The sequence below is a fragment of the Cyprinus carpio genome, chromosome A5 (assembly GCF_018340385.1).
Source record: "Cyprinus carpio isolate SPL01 chromosome A5, ASM1834038v1, whole genome shotgun sequence".
Lineage (NCBI taxonomy): Eukaryota > Metazoa > Chordata > Actinopteri > Cypriniformes > Cyprinidae > Cyprinus > Cyprinus carpio.
This window is the reverse complement of record NC_056576.1, coordinates 30,380,870-30,407,541: the sequence shown is the minus strand read 5'-3', so window position 1 is coordinate 30,407,541 and position 26,672 is coordinate 30,380,870. Positions and strand designations below refer to the sequence as shown.

The 26,672-nt window shown below is 36.9% G+C and overlaps 1 protein-coding gene and 1 pseudogene across 2 annotated transcripts; both read left to right on the top strand.

Annotated features, from left to right (window-relative positions):
* LOC122145179 overlaps positions 1–17,982 on the top strand; it is a 32,384-nt pseudogene extending 14,402 nt beyond the window's left edge.
* A 2,796-nt stretch (positions 17,983–20,778) lies between these two features.
* Positions 20,779–26,304, top strand: LOC109060234 (protein orai-2-like). 2 transcript variants are annotated; one of them, XM_019077384.2, is made up of 4 exons: positions 20,784–20,932; positions 21,568–21,613; positions 22,113–22,348; positions 24,073–26,304. In XM_019077384.2, the coding sequence occupies exons 2-4, from the start codon at positions 21,577–21,579 to the stop codon at positions 24,643–24,645; spliced, it is 846 nt and encodes a 281-aa protein (XP_018932929.2). In that variant the 5' UTR covers positions 20,784–20,932; positions 21,568–21,576; the 3' UTR covers positions 24,646–26,304. The 2 variants fall into 2 exon arrangements, with proteins under 2 accessions (XP_018932930.2, XP_018932929.2); XM_019077385.2 differs by lacking the exon at positions 21,568–21,613 and having other exon boundaries at positions 20,779–20,932.
* Positions 26,305–26,672: the final 368 nt, after the last annotated feature.

Genomic DNA, 26,672 nt, shown 5'->3' with positions numbered 1-26,672 from the left:
AAAGGCGCCTAAGAAGGAATATAATTGTGAGGATACTACCTTTTCTAGTATCTTGGACAGAAAAGGGAGATATTTTTAATAAATAACTGCCACATACAACGAACTTTGGTTGTAGGTCATATCCGGTTACAGCATTAATTTCTTGTAGCTGCTAATAACCTCTGACAAAACCCTCCATCACAAGAACCTGAAACCCAATACCATAAACCGCACAGTGGCCCCCAAATTAGTGACTGTTGCTGACATTAAACGAATGTCATTGGTTTTACTAAGTATCGAACTTCTTTTTCTGAGTCACCTAGCAAAGTGCCTGTATGCACCTCGTGCACACTAACTAGAAATTTACTGTTGTTGTCTTTAAAGCAGAAATTATTCTTAATAGTAAGTATCTTTTATTTGATTATAATTATTTTTTCCTATTTTTTATAGTGAGTGGCTTAAGTCTGTGTGGGATTGCTGGTAAATCTTACTTCCAAGGCAGATAAGGTCTATTATTTAGTTGGTCCAGCAGTTAAAACGCCATGAGTAATTGGTCACAACCAAGGTCAGCTGGAGCTTCATAAATGGCCCCAATCATGTGTGACAAATGCCTTATTATTTATTTCAAACTCTTGGTATTCTGGGGGGGTCGGTTAAACGTGCAATCTAAATATCCAGCTTGGCCGTGTTAAAGCTGGTGTACCTGGTATCCTTTTAGTACCTGTCGCCTACTTTTGAGCAGTCTCCTTTATTTGACATCGAAAACCCCAATGTGATTACCTCTCTAAAAAAATAACCACACTGCTCCTTTTTTAATGATGCGGTATCAATTATGAACATTTTCCATATGTGGAATAGCAATTAGAAAGAAGGGTTTATTAGCAATGGAGATTGTTGGATCCATTTACTTTACTGCACATGAAATCATCAACCCTGGGGTAAAAGCCTGACATATGAAATAATACTCATAGGGGGGGGGACAACTCTAAATGTTTATATATTAATAGAGATATGAATATATATTATATATATATATATAGTCTCTGAATATTTTAAAGAAAACCTAAAACAAAAGGTTTGCATATGTGTTATGTTTTGTGAGGTTTTTCCATCTTTTGTATCATATTTGATACCTCAGGCTTTAAATGAACTCATTAGTGTGAGAATATGAGGCTCAGTGACTTGAAAGGAAAAGCATTTAAATCTTATTCTTTCCTCCAAACTGAGCCAAAATATGCAAATTGGTTGCAGGTCCTGTATAAAAAATGAAATTCGGACATCATTTTGTATTTTGGGCGATATTATTATAACTTTGTAGCAAACTACTTACATAAATGTCATTGGATGTTCTGCCTCTTCTTACCCCAATGATATGGGCATTAGTTAAGGAAGTGATATGTTAAATGCTTATTTTAATGGTCAAAGCTCTGTAAGTTTTAATTTGTGGACCATTTTAGAAATTGGTACTAGAAAAGGTTGTTTTTCTTTACTAAACAAGTATAGGAAAAAGAGTTAGAAGGTCGAAGTCCCTCATTAATTTCTCACCATGTGATTAAAACACACGAGAACCAATTGGGCATTTTTACATTGTTAACGTTGTGGAATCTTGAAAAATATTAAATATAGATGTCCACTTTTGCTGCTGAAACGGACCTGGCCACTCCATTCACTTACAAATAGGCTTATTAATAAGTGTACAACTTTACCCCATGAATTACTCCTTGGATAATCAAATTCATAGCATATAGATGTAGTCATATGTTATTAAAACAGAATGGGATATGGACGCTTTTTTTTAACTTTTCCAAACCTGATTCCATAGACAATTCAAGTGAGTGATTATTAAACCTACTCTAGGTATCTCCATAAAGGTCTCTCATCACATTATCAACTATCGCAAAATCAAACACACTTATAATTAAAGTAATCAGTCGATATGTTGTAAACAGTAATGTTCTCTTCGGCGCAGCCTTCTTTCCGACTGACGCACAGATACTCTGCTGATATGCAGGGAAGTCGCCACTGATGGACAACTTGTCCCTGGTAAGTTTACGCCACGTCGCAGACCTTTTAGCCCAACAACACTTTGGAGCGGAACTTCTAAAAAGTAGTTTTTCATCAGCCATTGGTCAAGAACACAGATAATGGTGCTATCGTGTCGGTATTGCATCTTTTAGGCTGATTTTATGCTAAGCGGAGATGTTTCAAAAATCGTTCATTAGAAGTTCATACTGAGTATCTAATGAAGCTGTGTGTGATTATTTCAATGTCGAGCCGTGCCATGTATCTACAACAAAGAGCTGCCTGTGACTATCGCCCATCCCGCATTAAGGTTTTTTCCGCCACCTGCCCTTTACATTATCGGCTGCAACCCAACCATTCCCTCCAAGTGTGATTTCCCCTACACCTCTGCAGGATTTCTCTCTATCGTACATTTTGTTGACAGAAGGTGGTAAACCGTCTTCCGTACAAAGTTTAGTTTGCTGGTAGGAAGCTCCACCCTTTGATACCTCTGAGAGGGATGATTAGGATATGATGATCTGTTGCCCGGATCATTGTTTGACATAGTGTTCAGAACGACAACTGAAATTGCCTAATGTTCAGTTCAATGTCAGTGTTTTATCAGACACCTAGCGTTCGGCAGGTATTGAGTCCTGGTATTGATTTTGGATGGCAGAAAAATTGCTTTTACAATACATGGACAGGGCCTATCTTTCAGTGCAGAAAAATCCTATTGGCCCTCTCTATTCTTATTTCAGAAAGGTAGCCTACTGTTCAGTTTTGTGTCAGTAAAATAGATTCATTTATCTTTTAAAAGAAATTAAGCATGTTTATTCCAGCACAATGCCTCAGATGTGATCAAAACTAAGAGTAAAACATTTACGTGTGTGACGATTATTTATATGTCACATGAATGCTGTTCTTTTACACTTTCCATTTATCAAAGAAGCCTAAAATAAAAATTAATCATATAGAAAGCTATCACTTTCCACAGAAATATTCCGCATCACATCTATTTTTCAAGTGGTGATTAATAATAAGAATCATTTAATACTGTTTTGTTTCTTGATCAACCAAGATCAGAATATTAGATTGCTTTAATTGATCAACGGGGGTCATTTGACGCTGCGGACAATGCTTACAATTCAAGTTCTTCACAAACTTAATCATATAAAACAATTTTAAGATGTAATATAAATTTTTCACATCTATTACTGGTTTTTTAAAACTGTATGTTTTGGTCTAATAAATGCAGTCTATGTTTTTTCAAAATAAATAAAAAATCCCATATGTTTGAACAGTTGTATATCCTTTTGCACTTCTTTTAAGAAAATGATTTGAGGTTTAATAATTTTTCTGAAAGCCATGTCCGTTTTAATATTTCATGTTACCATGCTGAACTGTTTTGTTATTTCGTTGGTGCTGTACTTCATGTTGACTGTAAACCTTGGCTTGTTAAACAAGCAGTTGGACGTTCCTCTGTCGTTTTTTTGCTTATAGTGCAAACTCCAAACTCATAACCTCAAAAATTGTGGTCCACAAATCAGATACCCACAAGTGGAAAAGGTTTTTATTTTATTTTTATTTTTTTACTTGCCACCGCTGCATGAACCACTTCACATTTTTGTGTAAAAGCTGATGTTCATGAAACGTTCATCAGCATGATTTGAGAATATTTCCTTTCGTAGTAATACTTGCTGTAGTGAGTCCCTCCTGTTAACTTTTCCCCACATCTTCCTCAGAAGAGAGTCTTGTCTATGGGAACACAGCACATTTGTTACCCATATATTGCAACGCATTCATTCTCATTCTCTCTCTCGCTCTCTCCACAGCACGAACTTTTATATCAGGGCCTACCACATGCTGAGCGACTTCCCGGCTGTAAGTGCAAGTTGACCAACCTGTACACTATTAATTCATACACAGCCTGACTGTTGACCACTTTCAGATTTCTGTAACCTGAGAGGGCCTGTGAGTTAAGTGTACTGATTCAGGCCGCTGTAGAAAATAGTGGAGAGTATCACCTCTCACCAGTGAAACTTAAGTCTTTGTTGACTGACTGACTGTGTAAAACGCTAGCTCATGAATAGGTCAGATGTGAGTACAAATAAAAAATCCCCGTGTTGCACAATATCTGCTAACTGGAAGTATGAGGCAACTGATGGGATTTGCTTTAGTTATTGTTGTGGCTTGTACATTATGAGTCAAAAATTTTTGGCCCACACATTCTCATTCTGTTTACATTTGCCTTTTTCCCACCAATTTAGAGTAAAAGTAAACTATGAAAGAACACAGATAAAGTACACTAAAAAAAAGTGGGTCTGTAAGATTTTTGTAAAAATGTTTTTGAAAGGTGTCTCCTATGCTCACCAGGAGACTTAAAGTAACCGTAGTTCGATTCATTTAGGTGTTTTAAAATGTAACTTAATTCCTACGATGGCAGTGCTGCATTTTTGAGTGCTTTGTAAATGGTATTTGAATGAGCTCCATCTCTCAACTGTCTGCAAACGTGTTTTGTCCTGGCCATCCACTTCAAGTATTTAAATAGCACCATTTAGATTAAAAGATTGCAAAGATCACAAGAAAAGTGTATCCAAACCATTTTATATAAATAACATAATACATGGATTACCCCACCAGGCCCTTTATTTTTATGATTTCAACTATGACTGTAATTGTCTGTTACATAAAAATATACATTTACATTTAATTTAGTATATTTAATTTTTTGCTAACATTTCCATCATTGTTTTTTATCTTCAGATTACAGACCAGGAGACTGAGGCTCGCTATAGCAAACTCTGTGAAACAGCTTCTTGATGATCCCAAAGATGTCGTCACCATGTTAGCTGAAGGATTCAGGGAATGTCGTAAACCACATAATGGTCAAAATTTCAAAAAACCCTAGTGTTTTGTTCCACCATCAGCGAAGAATCATATTACTGTAGCCTCTTTCTGGATGGTCCAATGTTTATACTGTTCATTTTGGTCGTAATCGGTGGATCGGGTCCTTGTTGTTTTTTTTGTTTTACATTCTGTTTTGTTCAGGATGAGACTCTGGTTCGTAATTTCTTGGACACAACATTTGACGTCTCGTCTGGGCATTCCGCATGCTGGCCACACCACCACATTGCCCTGCATGAGGAGATGTACGTCTCTTGCTTAATATCTTACCACCACCCGCCGTTTCTTACGGATCTTAAAAATGTTTGCATGTAAACAAATTCATATGTGCTATGAACAATATAGGAATCCATATTAGGAAACTCTCCAGTTTTCCTCTTTAAAATACCCATAAGCACGTGGACATTACAGCAGTAAAATCAAAAATTAAAGTTTATAAGTTATTAAGTAAGTAATAAATATCTCTACCAGTTAGTACGTTTCTTCTCTGATGTAGCATGACTCCTTACAGTCGTATTACCCAGCACTAGTATGGATGCGTTTATTTTTTTTTTCTCTGTACTATTTCAGCCCTGACTTTGTAGGCATATCTGTCGCCGGCTGTCCCCCTAAAAAGATCATCGAGAAGTGGGTTGATTTTTGCTCGGTGAGTATCCTGGTCCTTTTAACTTCCTTCTTTTGCCATCTGCCTTGCATCCTGTCATCTGTTTGCATATGTGGATTGCTTAAACTCGGGGACTATTTTAAGAGGTTATTGAAAAGCCTTTTATTCGGTTATCAGCTCCAGTAAAAGCTCCCTTTCCCCAGGGACAGCAGCTTGTGTGTGTGTATATGTGTGCGCTGTTTGTCCCAAAAAGAGGGTCCAAGCCCATTTTCTCATTTGTGATTTACCAAGATGAGTGTTTAAAGGTCACTGTTGAAACTACTGTCTACTAACTTTACTGGTGTGGGAGCAAAACAAGTATTAACTTCTTCTACGGAGTTTTAATATGTGTCCACATTCCACGAGCCCTTGATTTGCAGTGAATGATGGACATGTAAACATTTTTCTTAAACTGTTTTGCTACTGTTATGAATTTATAGTGTGCCATCATTTCAAGCTACTATTCTAAAGTAGAAAATTTAGGAAAAATATCGTTAGAAGTAGTTTTATTGTAAAGAAACACTTAAGATTTAATAAATTAGTTATATATTTTCTGCATGATACCCATGATGCAGCAACTGGGCCAGAAGGGGAGAAAAAAAATTATATATGCACACATGTATTATATTTTTGACATTCAGTCTTGATAATCATCAGAGATTTTTTTTTTTTATAACATTCGCTAATATGATCAGTGTTATGTCGCCCATGCATGTTGTAAATTCCTGCCTAGAAAACACGATGAACAACGGAGAAGTCAGCAAACAGCTCTCTTTTGTTTTATTTTGTTTAAGAGAAATCATTGCCTGAACTGAGGTTCATAGCAACTGCATTATTTAGTCAGAAGAGCACAGTAGTTAAAAGTTTTTTTTTTATTCTTTCATGTTTTCTTCTTTAGTCCCTTAGTGATTTACTTTCAGTTTGTCTCTGTTTTCAGCTGGTTGAGAGGCTTTTGGTGAATGGCCGAGATATTCCTCCTGTTTTTATTTTTGTGTTGAAAAGAATCAGGTCACAATGTGAACAGTATTCCGTCACAGTCTTCATGCCTGGACCCTTGAGGAACATGCAGTTTGCTAAAGCTTCTACTACCCCTGCGCCATCACTCTTATCTTACTTCACTTTTTTTCCAAATCATCACTCATTTCGTCCATCCTGCAGATGGACAGAGTATCTCTGTATTCTCATTCTGATCTAACATTAGTACTTCTCCTCATCTATACTAAGCTGACTTTCAAGCTAAAAGTCTGGTCCAGTGTTGAAGCATATTCTGCCCAATAATAGTTTGTTTTGGTTTTAAGTGGCTTTAATGTTAAAATAATTATCTGTATTCCGTTATGGATTAGTTGCTACAGTCCTAAAAATGTTCTGTGTGGTCTTATGTAAGAATAGAGGCCCGGCTTGCTCTGCTCCTGCTCATCTCATGACAATTAATATGCTGCATCAGCAGAGCTGCCCTGTTCCTCTTCACAGATCAAAAGCGTTCCCCTCAAAAACCAGACAGAGGCCACATTTTTTGCTGGCTCTGATGAGATGTTTCTCATTAATTAGTGTCAAATTAGATTAAAACTGCTTTAAACTTAATGAAATGCCTCAAGACAGCAATCCATTTACCAGTACTTTGCATACCCTGGTGAGGCAGAACCATTAGCACGTGACTTCTTTTTCTCTGTATGCAAATTTTGCAATTTGTTATTTTTATGTATAAAGAAATTGTTTGAATACAATTCATTTTATTTTCTCTTGATCCTAAAAACATTTTAATCTTAATGAGGCTTATGGTTAAATATGTGAAATTTGGAAATAAATTGTGCCAGATTTATTTACAAGACTGACATTTTAATTAAGACATTTTTATTTCTTATTTCTTTGAATGATAGTAAAGCATAATAAGTCTGTCCAGACTTTGAATGGTAAATGTGAATGTCTTTCTTGATCCCCCTTGTTCCCTGCAGACGACTCTCCTGTTGAGCATCAGTATGGGAATTCTCCACGGGTTCGCATAAATGGCCATGTGGCGGCCCGCTTTCCCTTCATTCCACTGCCTCTGGACTACATCCTGCCTGAGCTGCTGAAGAACGCCATGAGGTAACGTTCCTGTCACATATATGTCAATGAGATACACACTCGGCACACCTCCGGTTCTACTATGCTATCTTAACTATCTAATCCTGGTGTGACAGTCAGATTTTGCTGTCAAAACAACAGTTGCTTTTTATTTTGGACTGTCGCGAACCATTACCACTATAATACAGCGATATCTGTTGCTGCATGAACTATGTCCAAAATATGTGTAAGCAATGTTGTCTGTCTGTCAGTGTATGAAGGGGTTACTGTAGTGTGACCTTGTGTTAACACTATATCCTTTGGTGAAACGCCCAGGAAATTAAGTCGTTTAAATTTCAGACACTTATGCAAGAAGCCTGGAATGTTTATGGCAAGCGTGGGTCATTGTGACCCCACCGAGGTCATGAAACGCCAAAAGTGTTTCAGCTGCAAAGAGGCACAATATAGTGCAGGACATTATAGTGAGATAAACAGCAATAAGGAATGCAAAAAAGCTGGTTATTTTTTCTGTTTACTGGTGTTAAGTAAGTTTACCTCCTGAACTTAGTTTCATTTAGCTTTGTTTAGCTCACTGTTTGTTGATATTTTTTTTTTTACCTGTTGGATGATAAAATCAATGCAGGTATCGCATACACTTGATTTTGACCGATAGCAACTACATAAGTGCCCAAACAAGCACCAAGAATGTGTTAGCAACCATATATCAATGCATTCACCCATTTAACAACATTATACCTCTGTAGCATTGAGCTTTACTGTACACATGTGCAGACACCACTCTTTTTAAAAACCTAAAATCTAGTTCTAGAAATGTACTATAATGAGGACACACCTATGACGTCTTGTAAAACTGTGTCCATAAGAAAGCTGAAATTCCTGTTATGGGACCTGTCCTACTGTAGTGCCCCCTCTCTCTGATATTTGCAGTCTTAGCAATGTTCGAACAAGGTTGCCCCACACTGACTGGCCTGCCAAGTTCAGACCAAGTTCAGTGGTAAAATACCGGTTTTTTCTATGATGGTGGCAAACTATCCAAACAATCTACAGATGATGACCTCTCAAAAGAATGCAGTGCACTGAAAACCAACCTGAAACCAACATTTTTACCATATGTATCTTCATACCTGTATGGTATAATGGATGAGTCCTAGAGATCTATAGTTATTCTGAGGTAGAAACCTAAAGTTACAATCAGCCACCATTGGTTTGTTCTTTTTTTTTCTTTCTTTATTTTTAAGAACAGGAATGTTCTGGATTCAGTGCAAGTTTAGCTCTATCAACAGCATCTGAGGATTGACGCCTTTGGCAAAAAAATAATTCTGTAAAAATATTGTTTACATTTAACACTCTTACAATAACAGTGTTTAGGGGAAAATATTGCATTGGGAATAAAAATTTCAATACATGTAGTTTGAAAGTATAGCCAGAAGATTTAAACTTCATGAGTGGTAACATGAGACTTGAAATTGTTTACTAACCCTGTCTGGTGCAAGATATCATGACCACATAAGACCGCTTAACTCTTACACCTTCACGCAATACGCACAACGGTGAAACAGAAATGTTTACATGGAATGATTACAGTTAGACGCTCTTCAGCTATTGTAGAATGACCTCCATGAACATTGGATTTTTTTTTTTTTTTTTGTATGGAAGAGTATTATTCTTTTACAATAAATGTGAGTAGCGCTGCTTTTAAAGGGTTACTCCACCCCAAAATGAAAATTTTGTCATTAATCACTTACCCCCATGTCATTCCAAACCCGTAAAAGCTTTTGTCCGTCTTTGGAACACAATTTAAGATATTTTGGATGCAAAACCGAGAGGGCCTCTGACTGTCCCATAGACTGCCAAGTAAATACAGTGTCAGGTCCAGAAAAGGTATGAAAGTCGTCGTCAGAATACTCCATCTGCCATCAGACATGCAATCTGGGTTATATGAAGCGACGGGAACTTTCATACCTTGACACTGTTATTTACTTGGCAGTCTATTGGACAGTCACAGGCCTCCTGGTTTTCATCCAAAATAACTTAAATTGTTGTGTTCCGAAGACGAACGAAGCTTTTACAGGTTTGGAACGACACGGGGGGTAAGTGATTATGACAAAATTTTCATTTTGGGGTGGAGTTATCCCTTTAAAAAGCCTTGGCTCAAATGCCTCCAAAAGACCTGTACTGTGCTTTACAAATTGAGAGACATGTTTCTTATCTTGTTCTCATTGCTTTCTTTACATTTGGATCAGATTCCTGTTCGCCAGTCCCCAGTCACTTGAGAACGGTAATGTTCTCAGTTGGTTTACAACAGTACAGTTCCTGCTACTGAGAGTCACCCAAGACACAGACTGTGAACTTTTTGATTTATGGGTTGATTTTACGAGGTCCTTATATTTTTTCGAATCTGTTGCCTGTTACGGGTATACATTACTGGGTAACACATTTGCATAATCCCCACCTGCCCGCAAAATATGAACAGAGTCTGGACCTGCCCACATACCACACTTCCGCTAGTGTGTTTACATCAGGTTTAAGAAGATGCTGTGGTCAAGGATACCACAGCGAAATACAATTCGAACCTTTTGTTGTGTGCTATCGGAGTCATTTTACCAAGGACTGGCTGCTTCTCTCAAATCTTGGCTTTTTATCTTCGTTGTGCTTCTAATCTTCTTATGTTGGACTAACAAGCTCTCTGAACCACGAGGCCTGTAAGTAGTACGATTGATACATTTTCATTGAGTGCTGCTCAAAAAAACGTTTTTTGTGATAAATGTGATGTAATTAGCCTGTATACCTAGTGCAGCTTTATTTTCCAGGTGAAGCACAATATTATTGTTTTATAATATTTCGTTACTTATTCTATATTTACTAGTTTCCTAAGAATGTGTAGATTATGGCTTCCGTAGACTGATGTTGTTCTAATGACTTCGTTTCATAATAATGTAGAGTAGCACACAGACTTTATAATCATAGTGAAATTGCTGTTTATTGTGCTGCACCGGCAGTTATAGGGTTAATGCGGGAGAGACGAGCGTTCATAATACTGGTGCTGGTTGTCGCCTGATACACAGCTGTTCTGCGATTCTGATTAAAAGTTTTATAGACAGAGCGTCTTTTGTCTGTCGTTCGTTCTTCAAACATTACAGTAGACATATTTTGTTTACAAACTGTATTGTTTCATCAGTTAGTCACAGTTAGGCACTCGGCTACTTTACGTTAGCTGTTGGGCACAATTTTGCTTGTATAGAGTGTTTTTTGTATTTTATGTCTTAATAAGAAACGAATTGGAGTACTATATTGTTTTTATGTAAGGTGCTTTGTCAATGGTAGCGCTGGCTAACTGGCTCTGTGACTCCTCTCTGTGTCAATCACAGCAGGCTTGGCCAGCTGACCAATCAGAGCAGAGTAGGTTTGAGGAAGGGAGGGGTTTGCTCCGAACTTGCTTGGAACGAATCATTTCCTAATCATTGGCAAATGACTCTAATATTAAATGTATATTCTTAGACAAATTACAATGATTTCTGACCCTTAGATGCATTTAAACCTTTGTAGGGCACTCCAACACAATATATAGTACACTTTAAAATACCATATGACCTGCTCTTTAATATGATCTACATATTACTCTTTGAATAAATAGACTGAGATGTACTGGGATCTATACAGTAGAAGAGTATTTGTTGCAGATGATGAATTAAGCAACAAATTCAGGATCACATTTTTTAACATAAATCCAAGCGCTCGATGAGAAATCATCAAGTTTTAGGCCAGATTTGCCAAACGGGCAAATTAGTGTGAGATCACAATCCCATAAAAGCACAGATGGAAGTGGAAAGCTGGTATTTTAGTGACCTTGCACAAATTAATTTCAAATTCATTTAAATACTCTCCTCCCATGAATTTTGTGTCTGAAAGAGAAACTCCTACAAGTGCGAATGCAAAGGGGTAAATAAAGAAGTACTTTTTTAATGGCAAAAGAGGGTTTCACTGTTAGTAAATCTGGCCCTAAGTGTTCAAATAAGAGTTTTTTGCCTTTTTTGTCTGTGTCATTAGGTGCATATTAGCAGAAGACATGTGTCCTATAACCATAAAGGAAATGAAATTTTCTGCACAGGAACTGGAGATGTTTCCTGTGTATTGAATAAATCCCTGTCACATGCATTTTCCTGCTCAAAAAACTTTTGATCATATTTTATGTTTCTCAGTCAAAGGAGAAAGGAAGCTTTCACAGTTATTTCAGGCCTTTAATGAGTTTTTCTTTATCGTGCTTATGTTTATGATCAGCTTTTGTTCATATGAATTTTCTTTTTGTGCAGGGCCACCATGGAGAGTCACTTGGACACTCCTTACAATGTGCCTGATGTTGTGGTCACAATCGCCAACAATGACACAGACTTTGTCATAAGGTGAGTCTAAAAGCCAATGCTAATGCCATAATGCTATTGAACCACATCACGCATGCATGATAATACAGTTAATGTATGAAAAATGCATACACATGAGTTCTAAATAACATTTGAGTTGCCAACTGACCAGTCACATTGAAACATATTCAAAATCAGATTTGAATTGGATTTCGACTACATACAAATGCATGCAAATGCAATACAGATTTTTAAAAAACCGATTCATGTGGGAGTAGGTTATGTTGTTTGGAGGACAAAAATTAAAGAGCGCTGAGACAGCTCTCTTGTCCGAAAGTGTTTGATTACTTCCTGTCTGAATGAATACATGGACACTTAGGGGTTTTAGGTGCGTTTGGTCCACTGTAACTCAGCAGAATGGAATTGATGCTTTTTCCTGGAAACAGTGAAGATATTTGAGCTCTTCTTTGCACAGAGACCTCATCATGCAGAGTGCAGTCTTTAAAAACAGGTCCATTATCTCACTGTGCTCACTCAGCAGTCGGGTTAAAACCTCTTTCCACACTGAGCATATTTACTCATGGGCAATGTTTATTTAACCATAAACACATGGAAAGCATGAACCTCCGTGTCTGTTTTTAGTTTGGTGGATGTCTGAAATGAGGATGCAAGTCCTCTCTGTTTCTGGGTTTTTTGGTCCAGTTGTAATTCATGCTCCACTTGATGTTTACACAGTTTTTTAGGAGGTTAAAGGCTTATGAACATGATCATTGACCTTACAATTTCAACAGGAAACAATGTTATGTTGTTGTATTTATATGTCTATGCAAAAACATTGTGTAAGTACAGTACCGTTCAAGTTGCAAGTAAAATTTTATTTTTTAAAGATATTTTTATTAGTGCTGTGACTGTCTAGGGCTGTGCAATATTGAAAGAAATGTGATCCCGCGATAACTGGTTAAAAATGCGATATTCGATATGCGATAAAGATATTGTTTAAACTGTGAAAAATCTACGGGTTTAAATTATATGTTTAAAATATTTAAAAAAGGAAAATTATATATCTAGTTTGTTTCACATTCTTTCTTGGAAAGAAAGAATCACTACAACTTCTGAAAGTGACCAGCAGTGTTATATCAGTACATAAAAAGTAATTTATTTATTTTTTTTTTATTTTTTTGTAATATATGTTGAAATTGTATTTTAAAATATTTAAGAATGAAAATGACCAGCAGTGTTTTTTTGTTTTATATAGTATTTAAGTACTTCTTCATGTACCGCATGAAAAACTAAAGTCTGAGAAAGTTCAAACATGATTAAAGGGAAGTGAACAGTCAGTAAAAAAAGAAAGAAAAAGGGGGAAAAAAGAACAAATACACAATTTACAAGCATAGATAAAATAAACAGTAGTATTCAGGTCCAGAAATTTAATTAAGTGTAAAATAACACTGCATTGTGTTCCCTGTATGAATTTAATCTTTGTTATAGCTGTTTTGTTGTTTGATTAACATTAGTGACACATTCAGTAGCACGTATTTATAGGCTGCTGTCCCTTTAAGATTGACTGCATGGATCCAGCATAATACACATCCGATTTCTTTCTCAGCTGTTTACATTAATTTTAAACATAACTGACTGTGTTTACTAGACTGATCGTCAAGATGGGTACTATTGACATAATTCTATGTGTCTGTTCAAATATTAGGAGATGCGAAAGACAAATCAACATGGTGTTTGCGCACCATCTGAAATGTGTCTCTTTGTGTGTGTGTGTGTGTGTGTGTGTGTGTGTGTGTGTGCGTGTATGTGCTTTGCACGTGTGGCATGCAGTGTCATAGTTATGTTGTCAGTTAAGTCATGAAGTTACCAAAATGGCGATTAAAGCTGCCTTAAATCTGCGCATGCATGTAAGTATTTATTATATATGAGTCACATTTAAGAACAATTCTCTGGTTTTCAAAACTGTCTTGGAGCAGCCCAGCATGGTCTCACTCATCAAACACACCCAATTTATCTTGTGAGTTCATTAGCAGAGACTTTAAGAGCTGAAGTGAGTCAGAAAAGATAAAGGGTTGTGGAGAAAAATACGATGCGTGTCAGATCTGCGTCATGTTCAGCTCTTAAAGCAGCCAATATAACCTAATAACCCAGCTGCTGTGATGTCTGTTCATTCCAAGAACATAAGAGAAATCAATAACTCTTGTAGCTTTAGGGATACATCTTTATTTAATTTAGAATTTAGTGTTTGATAAGTAAGACATTTGTTATCATGATTTATGTGAATTAGAAGTAAATTAGAAGTTGTTATATTTTTTTATGTCTAATAAATGTTCAAATTAATAGCTCTCAATTACACTGTAATGTTGAATGGCTACACGGGCTCGCAAAATTGTAAAATCCCCGGTAGCCCTTCGGACAGGCATTCTTCAAGTTTTGGTAGCCCAAAATGAATTTAACTAGCCCAAATAAAAAAGACATCGGCTGAACTTTACTGTGGTTGAATCAGCATGATCGCCAGAAACTAGTAGCATATCGGGATGTAACGATTCAATAAACTTACGATGCGATAAAATTCACAATACAGATTACACCATCACAATGTGTTCTTTACACAAATTTATTTATTTATATATATATCTATATATATATATCCATATATATATATAGGATATATATACTATATATATATATATATATATATATATATATATTTATTTTATTTTTTTTACAAAATGAGATTTAAGACAAATTACAAACGCAAAAGCTGTCCTTTTTATTATTTCTCAGACAACAATGCTGCATATTTCTTTGTGAAATTGAAATGTTAAATAATAAAACTAACTTGAAATTTTAAAACAAATCCCAAATCAATAAATTATACAACTAAAGAAATCTCTTCATATCAACAAAGGCTTTGTCCTGTGCTCTATTTAAAATCAGAGGCATTTTGAATTACTATTCAAAAAAGATCCTAAATACATGTTATTTGGATTGTATAATTTAAAACTTGAAGCAAAAACAGAATGGTCTGATTTTTTGCTTTGTAAATGAGACGTGGTGGCAGTTGGGTGGCACTAATGGAACAGCAGGTATTTAAAGGCTGCTGCCGCTTTAAGACTGAATGCACAGATCCAATATAATAATGCACAGGAGATTTCTTTCTCCACTGTATATGTTCACTTAAGACATAACCGATTGTGTTTATGAGAATACTTGCAGAGACACATATTTTAAGATAATTTTTGTGTGTATTTGTACATCCATTCAGAAGCAAGGATACGTGAAAGAGGAATCAACTTCTGTGTACGCGTGTTGTCTGAAGTGCTGCTCCCTGTGCGCGCAAGTGCAAGCTCCGAATACGCGTGAATGGTTTAAAAACGCTTGAATGTTTAAATCGGCAAGACCTTTAAACAAGTGCAAATGATCAACTACGATCCGTTTCACACCCTTACAAGTGAGTGAACAACGAGAATCAATTTAGGAATTTTACATCACTATTCAAGATAGAGCAGGGCGGTGATATATTTTGGAGCCCAACTGGAAAACACAGGGGGGGAAGCGGGGGGTCGTGATGGTTGTTTTGCGAGCCCTGCTACAGACACATGGTAAAATATTTAGGAAAAATCTATTTTCATAGAGACTTCATAGAGACTTCAGTAATATTGGTGTCAGTGATACTCTCCTTCAGTCATAAAAATATATAAAAATATACTTTCTTTATGTTGTTTCTACATTAATTTAATGATTGAATGTGAAAATATTGCAATATAAAAGTGTATTTAAAAACTTTAATGTTAGATGGCATTAATTCACAATTTCAGAAAAAAGTGTGATTTAATTAATTTTTTTAATTGATTGACAGCACTAACTTTTATTCACACATACTCATTAAATTGATCAGCTTACCCGTAATCCGTAATCTTGTAATCGTAAACATTAAAAGTGTCTTTACTACTACTTCAAAAAATTTTGCTGTTCGTTCCTTTCGCCATTTCTATTCATCAAAGAATCCTGCAAAAAAAGTATCATGGTTTCCACAAAAATATAAGACTGTTTGTAACATTCATAAAATTAGAAGAAAAAAAATTGAGCAACAAATCCTAATATTACAATGATTTCTGAAGTATCATGTTGACACTGAAGACTGGAGTAATGCAGCTGAAAATTCTCTGAATTATTATCACAGGAATGATTTTTAAAATTAAAATACTAAACACTTAAATTATAACAGTATTCATTATATTGCTGTTTTTACTATTTTATTTTTGTTAACAAATAAATGCAGGCTTGTCAAAAAGGTACACTTAAAAAAAAAACATTAAATCTTTGACGTCAAACTTTTGAATAGTAGTGTACAGTGGGTATAGAAAAATCACCCCCTTTAAAATAATCACATTTTGTTGCTTTGCTGCGAATAAATTGTTTTATCCAGCTCTATTTACTCAGTGCACTTATAACATCTAAGTGAATGAAAGATATTTATTAAAAAAAAAACAAAAAAAAACAGTATAACCGAGTCAGAAAAAGGTTCACCCCCCCTTCAAAAGCAGCGGTCACACTAGACTTTGAGCATGCAAAATTTCTTCATATGCTGCAGTTGTCGTAATATATACGTCACACTCTACAGCGACTTTTTAAAAACTTAATTTAACACATAACAAATAATAATACATAAAATGTATAAACATACAATCTACTACATTTTCCTGCGGTTTTAAATTAATGTTCTTTTAATTCAGCTATGAGGTCATGCTGTGACGTGTCAGAGCCATCTGGTGTTGGTCACACGGTGTCACATGATGCGAATTCAAAGGTCCATAGTTTCACCGAGCTTGAACGTTGGAATGCAGTGAAATGCGAAACTTTTCGCACAAGTGTTTTCAGTCTGATGCATTCTCATGCGTATGAATGGAAGTCAATGGAATGAAAAGTGCAGTGTGACCTCCCCTTAAAAATGACTTGTAAACGCCATCAGGTGTTGCTAATCACCTTTGCAATGGCACACAAAGCCTTTTGACTCTCAACTGTGATCACTGTGGTCTTTTGATGAGCTCAGGCATGAAAAAGAGCTTTTCTGGAGCATTTTCAGTCCTTGGTAGTGCAACTGAAGCAAACAATAATCTATGGGTGGCACTGTCAAAAGATCTCAGAAATAAAGTTGTGGACAGGCACAAGTCAGGAGATGGATACAAAAAAAAAGTAAAGGTTTTATTGTGTACTAGCAGCACAATGAAGCCTGTAATTAAAAAGTGGAAGGTATTTGGTACAACACAGACCTTAACCACACTGAATGGGCCCTGAAATGCTCAATCACAGATTATTTCAAGCTGATTTTAATACACATTTTGGAGGGGGGTGAGTTTAACTCCCTAATGAAATTCACCTCCACTTGGCCACGTGACTTCAGGCAGATTTTCAAACTGGTTGAGAATCAGATGATAGTTTTCATAGAAATAGTTTTGAGGGAGCCAAAGCATACAAATGATTTTTGCAAATAATGTATATGCATTGCACAAATAAATGAAAATGATTTTGCCTAAAACAGCAGGGTGGTGTTCGTATCATTTTGCAGGATCTCAGAACCGTGGCGGAGGCATTCCTCACACCATTCTGGACCGGGTGATGGATTACCAACTTCATCAGACAGCTGAACAGAGCACACAGTATCCCCGCATGAGCAACCTTTTCGACAACATTACCAACAGCCGGCCCCCAGTCCGGACCCATGCACGGGTAAGAAGAGCTGGAGCTGCAGAAAAAAAGAGCACAAGCTCAAATTAAAAGCTGCTTCAAACGATTGGTGCAAAGGTTGTGTTTTTATGTAAATTATTGATGCCACTTGTTTTCTCCTCCAGCTTTGGCTTTGGTCTGCCTACGTCCCGAGCGTACGCTGAATACTTGGGAGGTTCCTTGGCCATCCAGTCGATGCAAGGCATCGGCACAGACGTCTACCTGCGTGTTCGGCACATTGATGGCAAAGGAGAGAGCTTCAGAGTTTGATGTCGTGGTCTATTCATAGAGCTTGTGGTTAGTCCCCCATGTTGAAGATTTTAAGGCTCGAAGAGGAATCAAAGCCAGAATGTTAAACATTTGTCCTTTCACTCATATTACCTGTCACTGCATCAGTATCGCTGCGTTTTCTGCAGATTATGGGGGTCATGCTTGGATTCGCATTGCGTTGTGTTTGTGTAGTGCACTGTGATTTCTGTCAGTGTCAGAAATCTGACAGTGTGTTACTGTCCATCGTCACCTGTGGGACGAGTCCTTACACTCCAGACGCTTTCATCAGAAGATGCTCTCCAGACAGCCATATCCTGCTTTTCTTCAGAAATGGTGAGTGAATTGTTTGAACTCTTTGGAGATGCAGTGTTCACTCCAACGGTGAATGCAGAAATTTTATGTGATCTGTGAAGAGGTTTTGTTGCGAAAAAGACTCGATCAGAAGATGTTGCCAGTCTTGCTTCACACCTGTACTGATTTTTTCACATTAACTATATGAGCTTAAGAGTTTGTTGTAGATTTTCCTGCTTGAAATGGGTTGCTAAAAAAAGGCTCTTGGGGTTATAGCACAGTGTAAAATATTAATGCTAGTTTTGTTTTTCTCTCCAGCAAAAACAGTGTTTATAGAGGTGTTCATATTTAAATGGATGTTTTTACACTCTGCCCACCTACACATTTGGTCTCTTGATCGATTTTGTTCAGTTCATTTTCTAAAAGGATGTCAACATGGTTTGAGACCAAGAGAGACCATGAGATTTGTTTACCTGAATTTGAAATTTTTCCCCAAATGACAAAAAGTTCTATGGAAATACTAATTCAACTGCCGGAGGTGGAGGTCACAATACATAGTACATGTAATCTGTAACGTTTTTGTCTTGTAAGGTTGTGACTGTGGTTTCTTTTCTCTCCTTTTGAAATGACTTCCAAGAAAAGGAGCCTCCTTGTGTTTTCTGCTCATTATCTGTTTCTCGAGAGCTGCAGATTTGTTGCCCCCTACTGGTGGAAGCGTGAGTATTGACTTTAAACAATACGGACACACTGATGAGTTAGTGTTATGAATGGTGTACAGTAGGGTTTGGATCATTTAGAATGACTAACACGCACAATTTAACATTTTCCTTTGTTTATATAAAAGGCCAAATTGTGGCATGACGCACCCAAGTTTTTTTTTTTTTTTTTTATTGAGTTTGCATTGCATAGATGTCAAATACGCATAGCTTTCTGGACATTATTAAATTTTTGATGAGAACATTTGTGTTTTTTTTTTCTTGATTTCCTTCCTTTCTATGTTTGTTGGATTTATTTAATATGCGGTTCATATTGGGACATTTTGACTTTTTTTTTTTTAGCAGTAGTAGCTATAATAGCAGTTAGGTGGCAGATATTTATACTTAAGTACTGTAGTACATTATAAAAACAGTATGCAATGACAATTTGAGTGTAAATTGTCATATTTTATTAATATGATTAAATGGATTGCCGCCTTATAGGGACAATGTAGCCCTCCCTGCCACCAATCGCTAACCATACCCAATAACACTGAATTATTAATGAGCCGTCTTATTTCCACTTTTAAAATATTTCCTTTATTTTCATTGAAAATAAATGCCTTTACGATGTGATGGGGAAACGAGATTCGAACTTGAATTTTGTTTGCATGAATGAAATATAATTTATGTTTTGTTATTTTTATATGATCTTACAGCAACATTATTATTATTATTATTATTATTATTATTATTATTATTATTATTATTTAATATCTTTGAAACAATCTGTAGTACATAATAGAATCAAGTCCGATCAAGTCAAATGACGTCACCTTTATCTCTATAGCACTTTATACAGTACAGATTAATTGCATACTGCAATAAAATAGGAGCTGTGTGGTAGCATGCCATTCCAAGCACAGCTTCTGTACTGATTTCAGTGTATATTTAGCAGATTCTGGCAAATATAGTAGGTCATCCAGGTATTCCATGCATACAGAAAGTTTGCATACTATGCAACAGTATACATGAGGGATCTCCAGCCCTGCTCCTGGAGAGCTTCCGTGCTGCAGTCTGTAGGTCTGCACTTTCTGTATGCATGGAATACCAGGATGACCACTGGATACTGCAGAAATAGTAAGAGTATGGCATTTCCAAAATGACATCTGCGAACAGCAAAAGGAGGTGTAAGGGGGCCGGCCCACTATTAAACTGGCCAATCAGAGGACGCTTTCTGCCTGTCAATCATTTTGCGTTCTGGGGTGATTGACATTTCCTTTGAGGAAAAAACCCGACTTAGTTTGAAGAGAGGGCATAAAATGGGAGGAAAAATGCTTTCACTAAAATGAGGTTCATTTAAAAACATAAATTGCGACGTAAACAACACTTTTAGCTGGACTAGAACAGGCACGCCCAGATCACGTGATGCAAACAGAGCCCACGTGACAGCTACAGAAGCCCGATTAAAAGCTGCGAGCCGGTTCTTTCGAATGATTTTGTTCAAAGAACCGGTTCAAACAACTGATTCAGTGATTATTTTATCTCAGCACGTAATTGCGTCCTCACATGGTCAACGACATACTTGCGTGGCATATTAAATTGCTCTAAACGTTGAAATAAAGTAATGTACGTGAACACATTGCCGTTTATTCAGCTTCAGCTCATAACGTAAATACAAATTATATTGAGGCTCTTAGAGGACTTTAAGTAAAATTCATTTACATCGATATTTCTTAAAACCGTTTTATATGGGTTGGTAAAACTCCGTTCTATCATCGGCATATTTCCAGTAGATTTTATTTGTAACATTTCTGGTGAACCTGGTTTGTTCAACCGATACATTGTGAAGATCCGACTCAAAAGAACGATTCGCTGAGGCATCGGACATCACCAGAGCGGAAAAGACTAGAGCTGTCAACGTCCATTTCTCCCCCAGATCCACTTTCTGTCGGCTGTCATGTGGATGTGAATACAGAAAGTGACCGGCAGCAAAGGTGAGTGGGATGCGCGCGCAAAGAGGACTTCAGGACAGTTCATGTGTGATCGGCGATGCTTTCTTATTGTGTGCTACAGTAGCTGCTGGTGGTTAGGAAGGGAAATTGTGTGTGTGCTGAAAAACACATCTGTGGCCTGGCGTTCATTGTGCTCCGAAGTGCAAGTTACTAAGCCGACATTGTTTAGACGCGTATGTTTAGACAGTACTCCGTTCACTAACAACCCTTTTTCCCCCACGCAGTTTTATTTTGGTCCCAGGCGGATGATGTTTTGCGTCTGACGTGGCGCTCATTTAAAGAACCGACACGCCGCAGCTACTTTCATCTTTAAAACTAACCACACGCTGTATTGTATGTTGTAGAAATATGGAAAGCATATGAAATGTGTTGTGGCGCCGCTATATGATCTGACTTGAGAAGCAAATATTATGGAAATATGATTGGTAGAGTTAAATATATACATATAGACCGTGTATTGTGAATGCGTACAGCACCATAGAGCCCAAGACAAGTAGAACACTATTTTCTATTATCTGTAACATACCATGTATCTTCGTTAATTCTCAGCATTTATTAATTCTAATTGTTAGTTGTAATTTCTAATTACTTAACATATTAATTTTCTATTCAACCAGAGATGTGTGATGAACACCAGTCCTAAAGCAGGGCAAGGCCAATCAGGTACGTTTCAGATTTATTAAGTAATTTCTACCATTTTATATCTCACACAGATCTTCTGTAGCAGATAGTAATACCACACCATGCTATGTACCAGGTTCTTCAAAGAATACCATGGAATTATCATGATATACATATCCAAAAAAAAACATCAAAACATGACTCTATCTGGTCTCTTTTTGGTAATTATTGTGAAATGTAAGATTACTTATTTTTACATCCCAATTTTATATTTCAATGCAGACATAAACTATTTTCTGTGAATGTGTGACACTTACAATTCATTATCCGCTCTATATACAAAGTGCACTCCGATGCTGTATGTTTATCATTAGGATAATAAATGAACATAAAATGATAACAAATACCATTTTGCAATGTCAAGCAGCATAACACCGTTTTCATACAGCTAAAATAACTAGAAGTGACTGACACTGAAAGGCTGCACCGCACTTATGTTAAAGAACAAAGTTAATATTTTATGCATTGTTAACAAACACAGTTACTATGAGCAGTGAGCTCAATGTGCCGATGGGGTCCCCCACGCCCGGGGGCTCAGACCGGCTGCAGGATGGTGGCGGGATGGACTACAGGGACTGGGTTCGCCGCAGCTATCTGGAGCTGGTCACTTCTAACCACCACTCGGTCCAGGCTCTCTCATGGAGGAAACTCTACCTCAGCAGGGCCAAGCTCAAAGCCTCCAGCCGGACCTCAGCCCTGCTGTCTGGCTTTGCCATGGTGAGTGTATTACATTCTGTGATAAGAGTGAGCTGTTAAATGTATGTGACTCTTGGCCACACGTTTTTGTGGATTATATTTCAGTGAATGAATCGGGAAACTATATGTCAAACAAAGGTTGTGGGTTGATGAAATTCATAGAAGCATCAGATGGTTTGGAGATAAGATTACCTTCAATCATTGTCCGGTGCAGCTTTGTATTACTAACCACTTTTGGCCGAGATAACAGCGAACGCCAACTTGACCGGATGTATTTTTCACATTCATGTTCTCCGTAGGGATTTCAAACATTCTTCAGTAAAGGGTTATGAAAGCAACCCACTCTGAGATGAATTGTGACATAAACTTTGATTTGCAGAAAACAAAAGACTGTGGCTAGTTGAATTATAATAATCCTATCTCTTTTATTACAGGACTTAAAAGAATCAGTATAAGTGATTTATGGTTATATACTGAAGTATAAAACAATTTATTTTTAGTTTATCCCATAACGGGAGTGTAGGCCGACTGCATTGTTTGCAGTGATTCGTGGGAGTGGGCTGTTGACCTCAGTTGACCTCAGTTTCCATTGTAACAACAACTCTTATTGGTGGATTTTTATTCAGGGTTAGGGGTAGTGTAGTAGTTTTTATTGGGAATTGTGCATATAAACACTTAATTTTTTTAAAATGACACTGACTTTTTAAAAATGTTTTTGAAGTCTCTCAAGTTCATTAAAGGTGCTGTATGTAAGTTTTTTTACTCTACTAAAGCATAAAAATACCATAATATGTTTGTAGATATTTAAGAAACATGCTAAGTTAACACACTTGTTTATCTGAAAAACAATGCTACAGTCAGTTATTCTCCTTTGAAAATGTGTGTTCCTGGCCGAATGTCAATCTTTGGTTTGTTTTGGTTTGTGAAACCCGCCCACTGCCAGTTTAACTAATTGTATTTCTGCACCCCTGGTTGCCAGATGGTGGAAAACACAGCGCATTTCATTCATCTCAATTGCCCTCCTTCCTGTTTGTGTCATCAATCTGGCAACCTGCATGTGTCAAGTCTGAGGAGGAGGGGCCGGGTAAAAAAAACCCTCTCCAATATTTTGAATTTGGACTGCAATACCTAGTTTAACCACTACGTACTGCACCTTTAAGTCTGCATTTATTTAATTAGTTATAGTGAAAGTAATATTGTGAAATAAAATGTACATTATTCAAAGCTGAATTTTCAGCATCATTACTCCAGTCTTCAGTGTCACATGATCCTTCAGAAATCATTATAATATGCTGATTGACTCAAAAAGCATTTCTTATTATTATCAACATTGAAAACTGTTGTGCTGCTTTATATATATAGTTTAAAAGAACATCTTTTTTTATTATTTATTTATTTGAAAATAGAAACCTTTTGTAACAGTATAATTTTTTTACTTTCACTTTTGATCAGTTTAATCCATCCTTGCTGAATAATTTTTTTTAAAAATGTTAGTATTTAACATTTTGAACAACTTCAGAGCTCAAGGTAGATCTACCTTTTCACTTTGTCATATATATATATATATATATATATATATATGGACATATATATATATTATATATATATCTTTGTTATATATATATATTTCTCTGTGGACAATATGAATGGGAGTTTTACTTCAGGAACCCCACTGTTAGCCCATTTGGTTGACATGAAATATTACCAGACCATTTTATTTTTTTTTATAATGTGGCTGTGAGCAGGTGGCCATGGTGGAGGTGCAGCTGGAGATGCAGTATAACTACCCACGGGTCCTGCTCATTGCCTTCAGCGTATGTACTACAGTGCTGGTGGCCGTCCACCTGTTCGCCCTCCTCATCAGCACCTGCATCCTGCCCAATGTGGAAGCCGTAAGCAACATCCACAATCTCAACTCCGTCTCCGAGTCTCCCCACGAGAGGATGCACGTCTATATTGAGCTGGCCTGGGGCTTTTCCACCGCTCTGGGGATCCTTTTGTTCCTGGCAGAAGTGGTGCTCCTCTGCTGGATTAAGTTCTTGCCGGTTGATTCTGGGGCACAATCCTCGTCAGCCCTGGCACCCCTCAAGCAGAACTGCAGCTCGTCTACGGTTCAGCCAGGCCACAGCGGCTGGGAGGCAGCCTTGGCCTCCACCATCATCATGGTGCCGGTCGGATTGATCTTTGTGGTGTTCACCATTCACTTCTACCGCTCGCTAGTGCGACACAAAACAGAGCGGCACCATCAGGAGATCGAGGAACTGCACAAAATCAAGGTGCAGCTGGACGGCCATGAGCGAGGCCTGCAGGCGGTGTGAGATCCAGGGATGCTCTTCGTTGTCTCTTTAAGCTTTCAAGCACATTAAAACTCCTTCTTGAGTCTTTTGGACTTATATTCTGTTTTATTCTGAGAGGAAATGCCTTGTAACCTGGTGGAAGGATTACTAGTGTAAAAATTGAGGAGGCTTTACAGCCAAAAAGGCGCACGTTTACAAAATTTCAAACGCAAGGGCTATTTATTTTGTATTTTGGATCTTTAATATCATTTGCCTGTTTCTCTTCCTTTTGCGGTGCCATCCTGGATGGATAAGTGTGCCACAGATAATGAGAACCAAATGAGTTGGTCTTGAATCCATCATGAATCAGAGTCACTGCCAGAGTATCCTTAACTGCAATTTCCAGCTCTTATAATATACATGTCTGTTTGAGCTTCAGTTTATAGTGATAGTTCACCCAAAAATTGAATATCATATCATTTACTCACCTTCATGTTGTTCCAGACCTGCAAGACTTTGCTTCTTCAGCACAAAAGAAGATATTTTGAATTGCTTTTGACCATACAAAACAGCAATGGACTTTGTTGATTTTCACTGTATGGGCAAAATAACACTTAGTCACTGTTTAGCAAAAGTGAGAAAGTGATAAATGCGATGCACCCCATTTAGTTTGTCTGTGCTTAATAGTGAATCTATAATACTGTAATCTCTCAGCCTGCAGAACTGTCGTCCCAAAAAAGCATTCATTTTAAAGCTGTTCCAGTCGTATCGCTCATACTAGGCCTATATGTAGTGCAGTATTTTCAGCTTGGGTGTGAAATCTAGACGCTTTAGCCAGACTCACTGCGCTTGTATTTCATTGAAGGTTTTGCATGTGTAATTTAATGCACTGTCACTTGTCAAGCACAAATGTGGAGTTTTTATCCATTTTTCAGACAAGGCCTATTGAATGTTATACCTGTGGGCTACTATAAGTTTACATTGTCCTGTCAACAAAGTCAATGATGATTTGCTCCAACAAGTTGATTTTAATGGGCACAGTTTGTTATAAAAATACTTGAGAAAGACGAAATGCTTTGCTGATCTGAAATTGTTTAATGTGAACTGAGTTCATGTCGTCATGCTCATAATACCGTCTGGTATTTATGTAACAAGTCAATTTGAGGAAAACATTCCAGGGGGAAAAGAAGTCAGACCAATTTCTGCCTTCCTTAAAAAAACTAAACTGACAAAAGTGCACTTGTAGAATAGGTCAAGGAAATGATCTGTCCGGTTTGTTTTTAGAATATGCAGAAAGATTTCATCTGCTGTAGGTCTTTCAAAATGTAGAGTAATAGTTTGATGCTTCATTTCATGCCTTAAGCATTAATTTAATTCAATAGTAAGTTCATGAGTCAACTCTGTAATAAAGCATAGTGAAGCACCAGTGTGAACGCACGAACACAAACACACTTGACCAAAATTGTGTACTCTGCTTATTTTTTTCAATTGTGTGTGGGAAATTATTTTAGTATCATTTTTGATACTTCTGTTGCATTGTGCCACATTGTAAATACATAGACGCATATCTAGTGTGAAACGTTTGTCCAGAACATGTAGCCGACTATTATCAAAACATTCTGTTGAGCATGTCCTTTCACACTCTGTACTTGTATGTTAATTTATGTCAAATAAACACAACCTATTTTGTTTACTTCAAAACTTTACCATTTCTGTGTCCAATGAAAATTTGACATGCCTCGTGAACTGTTGCTTTCCTTGTGACTTTCATATTGTCTTTTTACAGTGAAGGAAGTTCTCAATCAGCAGATGACCTAAGAGGGTGAAAATGCCTTTCGAGTTATATAACTCAAATATAATTTCCATTACGATATCTTATTAAAATTGCTAAGTATTTATACATCGATGTAGTATTTTGTTGTACTGTCCTTAATGTTTAACTAAAAAAAATCTTAGAACTTTAGTTCAGTAAAAAAAATACTGTATTACAGTACTAAAAATGTAAATTATAATAACCATTTGATAAATGTGCTTAATTCCATTAATGTTACAGTTGTACAGAAATGGGA

What these genes read in the sequence shown, in the direction of transcription:
- LOC109060234 (XM_019077384.2), top strand. Translation starts at nt 21,577, where the DNA reads ATGAACACCAGTCCTAAAGCAGGGCAAGGCCAATCAG. An exon ending in AGCAGGGCAAGGCCAATCAG is followed by an intron (nt 21,614 to 22,112) that starts GTACGTTTCAGA and finishes TAACAAACACAG; the next exon opens with TTACTATGAGCAGTGAGCTC. An exon ending in TGCTGTCTGGCTTTGCCATG is followed by an intron (nt 22,349 to 24,072) that starts GTGAGTGTATTA and finishes GGCTGTGAGCAG; the next exon opens with GTGGCCATGGTGGAGGTGCA.